Consider the following 11,647-nt stretch of genomic DNA (forward strand, 5'->3'; position numbering starts at 1 on the left):
TAGCTTCACTGTCCCCCTGTGGAACATAATACCAGGAGACTCTGGTCTGACTGTGATTCAGCGCTCAGTTGGTAATGATGACTGATGCTTCAAACAGGCTACTGACTCATCAGTCTTCTTCGGTGTCTCATGCCATTAGCAGGGCTCAGCTCACCCCGGTGTGCTCTGCCCCTGATCAGCGCTGATTAGAGGTAGACTAACATGGACGCCACGCTCCCGTGAATCAGTGATTGCCCTACATTTGTTTAACACATTCTCACTCTAATTAAAGTCAACTGTGACCCTGCATCCGCCCATGAGCAAGCACACACACACACACACACACTCACACACACACAAACTGCATGATATGCGTTATTAATGAAACATGAGCTTCTCTCTCTCTCCAGGAGTTTGCAGCCAGAGGCATTGCTAGTGGTGAAGCGCTGGTCTATGAGCTGGAGCTGCTGAAGCATACGCACACACACACACACACACACACACACACACACACACACACACACACACACACACACACACACACACACACACACACACACACACACACACTCACAGACAAACTGTTATAGTGAACAGCTCACGTCATCCTTCTCTCCACACAGCTGACCTTTACTTTAGTCAACAGATATATGAAATGAAACTGTGAGAGCCTGGGGAAGAAGAAGAAGAAGCCTGAATCTCTTATTCCTTTCTCACACATACACACAGTTAAAATGCCTATGTATCATTTATATTAAGTGCATTACATTTGCAATTCAAGTCATGTAACTTTATAAATGTTCATTTTTGACAGTGGTGTTGTTTTGTCAGATGTTTATTTGGTGTGAAATATATCACCGTTTCTTCATAATGTACCCACCTGAGCTCCCACATTTCTCAACAGGAGGAAGTAAACAATGCCACGTGCATATTGAAACAACAACAGAGAAATTCCCTTTTTCTGTAAAAAGAACTTTGGGAGCTAAAAATAAATTCATCAGCCCCCAAAAGCACAGTCTGAGATAAGGGTTTTGCATTCTACTGCTCGCTAACAGATAGTGTCCTGCGTTCCGTGTTTTTGTGTTCATGTTCTGTGCTTGAGTTCCACTTCATTTGATCCTCGCTGAATTACTTTTGCTACCACGATGACTCAATTTCCCCAAAGGGATCAATAAAGTTTCTTTCATGCAAAACTGCATATAAAACAGGCTTCTCTCAGACTGCTGGCTCATGTCATTGTAACCCTTTCGTCCTCTCCCCTCACGTTCATGTAAACTAATCATTATGCATTAACTGTTAATTGAACACTGGCCCACCCGCTGCACTGTGTGCATCTGCTTTGAACGATGATTGAACAGCAGGTTAAAATCAATCAGTGACTCTTTGCACGTCTCCCACAGATGCAAGACACTGGACAAACACACAGACACGCAAACGTCAGCTAATGAAAAATGAACGAAACCATAACAGAGACACAGAGCATGTTTAATCAGGTTCTCACTAATTGGCAGCTTTGATAAATGATGGCGGACAGAACTTTTAGTCGGTCATTCGAAGATGATTTGCTGATTGCTCGCTCGCAGCGCTTTTAATTACTGGTGGAGCTTGACTGGAGCGCAGGGCACTTACAGGAAGCCGGGCTTTGACTGATGAAGCAGCAAACACGGCGAATATGAGGAAATAAGGACAACCCTGGATGTTGTGATGTGGATGTCAACAAAAGGAAGTGTAATCAACCCTAAATTGTCATCTCTGATCATTAGGTCTCATCTCAGGCAACACAGATCAGTGGCTAAGAAAATCACATCTAATCTGATCAAACTGACTCTGATCGTCTGCCCAGATAAATCATGTCAGTGTCTTATTCTGAGAGACTCTTATTGCATTCACGACTGTATTATGCAAAATCCTCGTCACAGTGAAGGAACAGTATGGGTTTTCTCAACCCGTACCATCAATCCATTGTCAGCCCGTGGACATGTGACTCATTGCAATTCCGTTCACTTTAATCTGGAGCTGCAGAGCTACCTGCTGCATATGCTGTATAATCTGCACCATGCCAAGACACAAATCTATTTGTCACGCAAAAGAGATAAATAATCATTGTTGCTGTCTCTGCCTGAGACAGAGAAATACGCTCACCTTATCATGTCCTCTTCATGGATTCATGTTTGCACAATTTTTCATGAGGACAGGAAGGGAACCTGCAAGGATTACAAATTGCAGACGCAGACAAAGGAAGCACTGGGAAATTTGCAAGTGAATATTTTGCCATGAAAATGACCCCAACCGAAGACAAAGAGAGACCGTGAAGACAAACAACAGAGAAGTGAAGGAGAGCTTTGATGTATCGTGTGACACGATTTAATGATCGAGAAAAGATGATAAACAGCCTACTGCTTATGGTAGGCCCCCGAGGGACTTTAATGAATAACAGGATGAGAGGAAAAGCAAGATCTCTCTGTTACGCCAACAGACCAAATGTACTGGACAAAATAGTCCATTAAGCAATGGCCCAGCCAGGGGAAAAGCTTGTCCTCCAAACTCACGTTTTCTATTTCAAAAGAGTCTCAAAACAAACACTATCAATCTATGCCTTTTTGGATGACTTTCAGCATCCCTGCCACTGCTGTGCCTGCTGCAGATTTCGAGGAACTGAGACCTCCCACTTGGACAGCCAGTTCTGTGAAGCAGATTTGTGTGGCCAATCTTTGCCAGCACAAATAAAAAATACACTGTACCGCTCTTTGTGTCTGTCTGGGTAGCTCCCCGATGCTTTCTTGTTCAATAGGTGATTTAGTGCAGTGGTGGGGAGTGGGGCGTTGGTTTGAGATTGTTCAAACATTCATGAAGGAATAAACAGCCATTTCCAGTAAAAGCTAAGTGAGGTAATGCTTTAACTCTGCATCAAAGGTCAGTGATGAGACCTGCAGAAAGTTCAGGGTTAATTTCAAGGACGATAAGGTCATGTCCATCATGTCCTCTTGGCAGGTTGGAGCGGATGTCATTATAGAACAATGCAACAGGTGCCGCGTATCCGCTGTCGATATTAGCCGGATTCATTTCACTGTTCAAATAAGACTGGACCCGATGTGTCTCATCTGTGGGTTAAACGCTGAAATTTCATCCCTAATCTAATTTTTTTTCGCTATGCCAGTAGCATGGCCCCAGGGACGGCAATGTCGGGTGGTGGGTTTTTCCACCGGGTTGGTCCAGACTAAAATATCTCCACAATTATTGGATGGATTGGCGTGAAATTTGAGCTGACATTCAGGGTCCCAAGAGGATGACTCCAACTGACTTTGGTGATCCCCTAACTTTTCCTCTAACCTCAACACAAGTAAATTCGGGCAAATGAAGGCTTTGTTTTCATGGGGTACTGTTTTCAAGGAACTAACTGAAAAAAATTAACACACTTAAAAAAAAAAAAGAAAAAGGAAAAATGTGAACATAATCCACTCACGTAGTCTTCCATCCAGTCTGAACATGTCATTTTAGAGAACTTTGTACCCACTAGTTGGTAATACTTGTTTATTTTTGGCACAAGAGTTGTTTAAACCTCCTTATGGCATAAATTGCCAAAGAGCTGCACTGCTCCACACTCTGATGGAGGCAGAGGAGCTGAGCATGTTTACGTCTGTGCAGAAGGCTCCCTATCTCATGGTTATTTTGTTAATCCTGTCAGTTTAGCAGGTGTGCAGTTGTGTTACAGCTATGGATCGCTCTCTTCAAACACAGCCATGGTTAAAAGGGAGAAATGGGAGGGAAGAGGAGGTTTTGGGTCATCTATTCTGGAGGAAGCAGGCTAAATCAGGGCATGACGGCTGTATGGTTAACCTACTTCAGTTTATCTCCTTGTTAAGGGATTTTTCTGAAGCAATATTTTTGCTCTTTCTGTGACTCCCTGGTTTTTCTCCTGTACGTTCTGTGAATGAGACTGAAAAAGAGAAATGTGGGTTACTGCTTGAATGAGATATGGTTTTATTGATAAAGGGTTGAAAAACCTGCACTGCAAACTACCTCACATATTAACCAAGAAGCAACCAGAGTTGCATTAGCACCTGAAAGCTTCAGAAATGTAATATTCATGATAGCGCTCTTTAATAAATCACGTTTTTGTATTTGCTTTCCCGCAATTAGAAGTAATCAGACATGTGCTCTTAGCTGTTTGTCTGGGAGGGATGCATTCATGATTTTTGATGACATCTAGCTATCACTGAAAGCAGTTACCTGAAATCATTTTCACAAAACCATGTGCAAATAAATGTAATATCTTTTTTTAATAGACACATGTATATATTGTTGGACCACAACAAAGCGCCAAACATCTACGCTGATGCCTGGTAGATCTGTAAAAGCACTGCAGAGACCCAGCTCCCATATTACTATTTGTTGTTAGTGGTAAAAACGAAAAGTGCTGTTATTCAACGTAGTTGAGACACTAGTTTGAATCATTTCGTGGCTTGTGGAGCCACTCAGTGAGCACTTGTTCCTGTAGGTCACAGCAATTTTATCCAGAAGCTGTCGTCATCAGGATAAAAATGATTCACAACGGGATCAAGGTGATTCAGATGTTTTATTGGTGTATTTTTGCCCTTGAGTGGGCAAAGCAATGCCGGGGAAATGCACACCACCTGTAATTAAAGCTGCAGAGGTAAGATTTATGTAAATAGACATGTTTTTTTCAGCCTGAGTCACAAAGTGTGGACAGGAGCAGAGACAGTGTCCTGTCACCACAGAACCAATGCTCTTGCCTTTTATTATTTTTGAAGCCGTCAACAGGTTAAAGCAAATTGTGACTCTTTACATAAAGCCTGTAAACCTCATTTATTAAGGTTTTTACTTCATATTTAGAAACAAACATTCTTGCTTAAAAAGACAACACCAACACAGGATGGAGAATTAAAGAACCATCAGCAGTTAAAAGCCATACTCTGATTACACGCATGTACAAAATAAGCTGAACTGGTTGACACAGAGTAAAAATAGTTTTTTTTCTGATCACCAAGAAATAAAAACTAAAGCGGTCACTACAAACTGATTGGAGACTTCCTGTTTTCATAGGACCATGAAAAACAATTTTCTCCGTGCCATTCACAGAGTACGTACCTGTTCCACATTTCCTTTGAGCTAATCAGGCAGTCACGAATGTGCAATGAGTGTCCCCTGTCTCCCTTGCTGTGACGGTATTATTGTGACTTTTGCTTTGTGCTGCTCTGTGATGCACGTGTTGCGGAAATCAAGCTCAGCATGTTAGGTCACGCTCACTATGTGGATAATTGTCATGGCCTTTCCAGAGAGCCAGAGGGTGGTGGTGGTGAGGGTGGGGTTAAATGTGTGTGTTACAGCTTTGATAATGTTGCTGGTATCAGCCCAGAGCTCGGCCCCTACAACACGAGGCAGCATCGTCACTCTTGTGGGACTTAGTGGCACCAGTGGAAAACAATTATCAACTCTGCAGTCAACAAGCAACATCTAATCACTCGAGAACTTTCCACGCCTGCTGAACACCTGCAAGCACTGTCACCGTTTGTCTGGAAAAAAAAACCCTCTGACAAGACAAGGAACAGGACAAAGATGTAAAGAAACCTTGTTTACTGTGTTGCATCACCATGGAAACACAACTAAAATTCCTGCCCAGCTCAGAAGCGTGTTGACTTTGAAAGCCTGGCTACATGTCCAAAGCAATATCATGGTCTTAAGAGGCACTTAGTGTCTGATTGATGCTTTTATCTGCGCTTTGCAAATGACATTTTACACAGAAATGAGATACTATACCTACAGGCAAGATAATTACAGCTCTAACATTCATATCTGCTGTGTGAAACCATGCACAGTCCCTCGGGCTTGACTGAGCGCACAGGTCAGCTGTAGTAGGATAGGTTAACCGTTAACGTATGGGACCTAAAGAGGCAGCGCAGCATCGAGTGAGGGAAGGAAGGCAGCCTGAGGCTGCAAGGCCGAGAGAACGACCTTCGGCAGAGCAAAGAAAAACAGCAGTGAAGACACTCAAACTGACAGGCTGTTACAGAGCTTAGCTGAAGCTTTGAAATGGACTCTGTTGTGCTCCACTGGACCAAGAAACAAAGGAATGTTTTAACACAAAGAGGACACTGCTTGACAGGACAGGAACCTTTTTAAATGCTGAAACCCTTTTAAATTTTACATTGTATTTATTTATTTTTTAATTTTCTACAGGGTAATTTCTGGCTTGTTAAATAAAAATAAATAAATAAATAAATGTGAAAACTGCTTGGACCAACCTACTGGCCCAGTACCTTTTAAAAAATTGTGCACAACCGTACCTGGGGGAATCGGTGCTGTTCAAAACACTGTGGTGCAAAACACAGTTGGTTTTTTTTTTTTGGGTTTTTCTTGTTTTTGTTTTTGTTTGTTTTGTTTACTGTAGTTTTCTGAAGTTATTTTATAAATAAAAACAGTTGACATTATTTTTCAAAACATGCTCACTTTACTTTATTGTGCCTATAACCTTTGCGCTGACCTCAATTCACTTCCCTCATTTCTTCTTCTGTGGTGCTGTGCTCTGACCCCTCACCTGTAGGTGCGTGTCCATTAGAACAACAGAAGAAGAAGCAGAGGAAAGGTGAGCGTCGTTTACACGTTTATTTTTTGAAATCCATCCTGTTTTTCCTCATTGTTTGTGTGTAATGCGTGTAACGTCTCTGCACCTGTAGATAGATTTCGGTGTTACCTGTCGATGCCTTTAACCGCCTGAAAGTTTCGGTAATGTAAGCGCTAACGGCCATTTTGACTTGGGCTGGAGCGACCACTTTTATTTAAACATTATCTGTCCTGTGAGGTATATTTTATTATTTACGTTTGTTTTTTATGCTTATATTTTACTACGAGCCCCTTCGTTAAATTACCCTGTGGGAGAGAAGTCAGAATAAACGGAGGTAAACGCCAAATAGGTCCCGGAGTCACTGCATCTTCATTACTAACCACCAGACAGCGGAAACTCAGTTACAGAATAAATGATTAATGGAGAAATGTGCGGATTAATTGATCATGAAAACAGCTGCGGCTCTTCTGCAAACCCGGAAGGCCTGGTGGACTATAGGCCAAATAAATGCACTCAGATTACACATGCATTGTGCACTGTGTCATTTACCTACAGCCTAAACCTTCATGAGGCCAAAATGTAAAGTGCAGCAGCGTAACCTCAGCGGAGCAGAGCTGACAGCTGAAACTCATCTACTTTGTGTTCAAAGTCTCATCCACCCCCAAAGTGACATGCTTTCTGTGACTCAGCTCTTACTCATGTTCAGTCCTTTGTTCATATTTAATGAGCTCCAACATGTTCAGCAAATGTCAACCAATATGTGCAGCCAAAGCAAGCGCAATAGATGGATGCAGGAGGGGGGAGAACAGCTGTTTGAGTGCACCAACAATGAGATGCACTTTCTGTTGCAATTAAATGGGACTGAACAAACAAATCTTTGTCCTGGAGATGATACCTCCCCACCAGCTGCTACTGCTGGGCAGACCTCCAGCAGTGCTCACTAAACAGACTGGACAATGACAGCATTAAAATACCACTAATCAAAAACTCATTCTTTATTGGGTCAATAAGTGTCACATTACACTTAAGACCTGTTGGCCTTCACAGAAAAAAAAAAAAAAAAAAAGCTTTTCAAAAGCTTAACATTTCTTATGTTTCAAAAGTTAGATTCAAATACTTTGTTTGAAATTAACATTTTAAATGTACATCACCTACAAACCAAAGAGACCCAAATTTCCAATGTCTCAAAAATTAAACAGTCCAAAGCCTACAAAGATTTCAGGAAGTTCAAAGTTAACAGTCAAACTGAAAATGAAATTTTTTTTAAAATTTCATTTAACCTTTTAGTGGTGTGAACTCAGGTTTCTCCTGTTTGATGCCAAACAGGTTGTGCAGGTTGACTTCTGGGTCAACGTAATGAGGGATCTTGCGTTCACTGAAGAGCCCCGAGAGGTTGGTTTCCACTTTTGCACGTCTGGAGATTCGCATGCGCAAGGCGAAGAGGCGTTGTAGGTTTTCCTCCACAAGCGGCAGATGGTGTCCGTTCAGACGCTTCTGCCAGGATTTCTTTGGGCGCTGACGCTTCTGTAGGGATTTTTAAAAAATAATGCAATGTCTTAGGATTGTATTTCTGTTTTTGCAATTTCATGCTACTGTACTGGCTGTGTGGCCACTTAATTTAAAAAAAAACCTACTTTAAAAGGTAGAAATTTAGCCTGTTTGATCATGAATTGTTCAGAAGCACAAAGGAGTCTACTTTCAACAGGTTTAAAGAGAAATCCAAAATCAATAGTCCCCTGACCGGGCTGCTTTCGTCCACCTCTGTGGGATACTAACGTCAGACTTACCTTCAGAGTGGTGCCGCTTGGGTCGTGGCGAAGCAGGTGTCTGTTCATGCTTTCCTGTGGGATATAACAGTCATAATTGTACACAAGTTGAAGCTTTGTACAACTAGAAATGGCAGTAAAATGTGCAGCAATCCTGTCACTCATCTGTCTTGTTAATACTTAATGATTGGAATTACTTTGTTTTGGCCTGTTCTTTACAACCAGTGTCAGAGACTACATAAGTCTGCATATTATTAATATGGCAATTCTGCATGACAAGCATTTAAGGATGCATAAGTCCCACCTCCTCGTAAGGATCGGTTATAGACAACATGTTACATACCCGCATAGCAAATGTGCGTGGGCAGCCAGGGAAGGAGCATTTGTATTTGAGGAGCTCGAGGTGAAACTTGCGGATGTGGTGTTGCAGGTTGAAGGTTGTAGAGAAGTAGGCCTGGCAGTCATCCCTGGGACAGACCAGCACAGGCTTATGGGAAGCGTGGATCCGTTTGTGCCTCCGCAGAGCATCCACTTTCTTAAACACCTTCTTACACACAGTGCATGAAAGCGTGGCTAAAACACATTTAAAAAAAAAAAAAAAAAAAAAAAAAAGGCAGAATGATTAACTAGCCATCCTTTGCCACCAGATGCTGAGTGAAAAACAAAATGCTGAAAAACAACTGGGGATGGATTTCAACCACAACATATTCACCTGGGTGTTTGGCCATGTGCTTCTGAAGTTTCCCCCAGGTGTGTTCAAACACCTGGCAGTTAGCATGAGGGCAGCGGTAACCTGCAGGGACCGAACAACAAGGCCAGTGAGCACATCAGGAAACAAAAGACCATCACCAGGTGGCTCCCTTCTGTGTCCCCTTTGAGGGACCGTATACCATGCACATCATTTGTCTTGAAAGATTTATTTTGTATTCAAGAAAAGGTTACATGCAAATACAGCCACAACCCTCTTTTAATGAAGGAATTTTACAGGGAACGAAGATGAAAGGACCCCTATGAAGACTGAAATGGACCAACCTGCATGCTTCTTCTCATGGGCTTTGCGAGCGATATGGGAGTCGAACACGGCAGCGCATCCGTCCTTCGAACACCTAAGTGTTCCCCACCACCAGGGACAGGCAGAGGTAAAAATAAATTTAATTCACTGGGACCACACCTACTCATTTATCTCCTGCTAGAGCCTGTACGGCAGGCATCAAAGATCTGCTTAGTTAAAAAGGCAAGTGCGTAATCTTTAACAGTTTAACAGCTCGTCTGGGCTGATCTCAGGCTTTTCATTATTATTATTATTATTATTATTATTTTTTTACTAAAGGGTTTTACAATACAAGAAAATATGTTTTCTGTGAGGATAAACTTTGTACAACACATACTTGAATTTAACAGACACTTCATGCTCCTTTAAGTGTAGTTTAAACTGCCTGCGCTTTTTGAAGGTCAGGGAGCACTTTGGCTGGTTACACTGAGGGAGAGGGTGGAAAAAAAACAAGTGGTTAAAATGACAATGACTTAAACGTTGTTATTTATCAACATCAACTGAAAAGGAGCTGGTGGTTAAAAAAAAAAATGCGTTTCATTGTCGCCATCTTGTGGATAAATCTGAGTATAACCTTGAAGTACTTATTCTTCTGTCCATGGGCGTAACGCTCATGTCTTTTCAGTTTGCTCGAGTCGCAGAAACTCTTCGTGCAGGTCGAAAATCTGCACCTGGAGAAAGCGGAGTTAAAACGAGGCCGCGACTGAGGGGAGCGACTGTTCACATGCGACACACGAGACTCACTTGAATCGCTTCACCCCTTGATGCTGCAGCAGGTGGCGGCGCAGGTGGGATTTTCTTGAAAAACGGCGACCACAGCCTGCAACTGTGCACTGACACGGGCGCTGCGCACATTTTTTTGGGGGGGGGGATAAAGTTTTAACAAGTTAGAACTTTGAAGCTGTTCATATTCACGCTGAAAATAGTGAAGATAATGATGTGGGTAGGTTTATAAATACTTCCCTTACCGCGCCGGTGTGCACCGTCTCATGCTCTTTGAGTTTCCACTGCTTTTTGAAAGTCGCTCCACAATCAGCGTGGGCGCAGCTGAACAGCTGCAGCGACGGGCCGCCGGCAGGTTTCATTTCCATCCGATGTCTGAACACTTCTCCGCTGAAAATGCGTACTGGGAAGGCCGCCGCTTTTGTCAGCTTGTTTTATAGCCTCTTAATTGGTAAATTGGCAGCGTCGGGTCACCAGGCTGCGTCCGCAGTGCTCACTCTTTCAGCACGTTGCGTTACTCAAGAGGTAAAGCTGAAACTAATTAACTTAATTGCTCTGCTGAGATCAGATGTGTGTAATAGTGGTGATAAAAATAAGACAGTATTAAAACAGAATTTCTTTATCACACGACACACTTAAGTTTTACATTTTCCATAATCGTGAGGGAAAACTTCTCCACACTATAGATTCATCCTCACCCTGAATGACTTGATGAAGTTATCGAAATAGTAATTGTGATACAGCTATTTGCTCAGTAGAGGGTGGTGTGTCTCTATCTCAACACTGACTGGGCACTGTTCAGCTTTTCGCATTGGTTTTCATAATAGATTTGTTGAAAGGAATAAGTCCAATCGTGTTTGAATCTGCAGCAAATGCCTGTGAGAGGGTTGAGACTGGTGCAGACTTCAGTAATCACGGATTTTGTTTCAGGAACAGCCGTTTGAGGAGAGGTTTTTTTATTATTATTATTATTTCTCTACTGTAGAGGTGGATAAAGTTAGTGATTCTTAGACATTACTCATTTTTCTGTGGGAACTAAACTCGTCCCCTGGAATTCCTCAGACCCCACAGGATCCAAATTACTTTGATGTCCACATGAAGCACATCCAGCAGTGTCTCTGCAGCCCTGACTCCTCACAGTTCTCACTGCAGTTCTGTTACTCAGCTTTACCAGTGCTGAATACTTAATTGCCTGCATCAGTTACCGCTGTGTGATCCGTAGCCATTCTGTGTTTATAGGATGAAAACCACTGCAAAGGAACAGTCAAGATGATGATGATGATGATGATGTTTGAATTCAGATTAACAGCAGAAGGGTCTGTCCATTCTGAAATTGGGAGCTTTTTTTGGGGGGGTGGGGTGGGGGTTAAGGGGAGCACCTATCTGGCCCTAGATGCTGCACTCCTCCTGCTGCTCTCCCCTCCATCTCTTCCCCGCTGTCTCTCACTCCCTCTTAGTCTCAAAGGGGGGTAGATGAAATATTCAGAGGGGGCTGCCAGTGCACAATGTGCCTCCATTAGCGGGATGTGTTCCAGGATGGCTGTA

General features: G+C 42.6%; 1 protein-coding gene across 1 annotated transcript; it reads right to left on the bottom strand.

The window, feature by feature from the left end:
- Positions 1 to 7,651: 7,651 nt before the first annotated feature.
- Positions 7,652 to 10,487, bottom strand: si:dkey-208k4.2 (uncharacterized protein LOC570186 homolog). The gene is made up of 9 exons (XM_041063076.1): positions 10,348 to 10,487; positions 10,124 to 10,224; positions 9,954 to 10,050; positions 9,717 to 9,805; positions 9,361 to 9,434; positions 9,041 to 9,121; positions 8,672 to 8,901; positions 8,350 to 8,403; positions 7,652 to 8,086 (listed from the first exon to the last, which is right to left on the bottom strand). The coding sequence occupies exons 1-9, from the start codon at positions 10,468 to 10,470 to the stop codon at positions 7,838 to 7,840; spliced, it is 1,098 nt and encodes a 365-aa protein (XP_040919010.1). The 5' UTR covers positions 10,471 to 10,487; the 3' UTR covers positions 7,652 to 7,837.
- Positions 10,488 to 11,647: the final 1,160 nt, after the last annotated feature.

The sequence above is a fragment of the Toxotes jaculatrix genome, chromosome 18, assembly GCF_017976425.1.
Source record: "Toxotes jaculatrix isolate fToxJac2 chromosome 18, fToxJac2.pri, whole genome shotgun sequence".
Lineage (NCBI taxonomy): Eukaryota > Metazoa > Chordata > Actinopteri > Toxotidae > Toxotes > Toxotes jaculatrix.

Bases quoted from the DNA above. Each gene is read 5' to 3' on its own strand.
- si:dkey-208k4.2 (XM_041063076.1), bottom strand. From the start codon at position 10,470: ATGGAAATGAAACCTGCCGGCGGCCCGTCGCTGCAGCTGTTCAGCTGC. The intron at 8,902-9,040 runs GTGAATATGTTG...AATGTGTTTTAG, and splicing joins GCACATGGCCAAACACCCAG to CCACGCTTTCATGCACTGTG. The intron at 8,087-8,349 runs GTAAGTCTGACG...AAATCCCTACAG, and splicing joins CAAGCGGCACCACTCTGAAG to AAGCGTCAGCGCCCAAAGAA.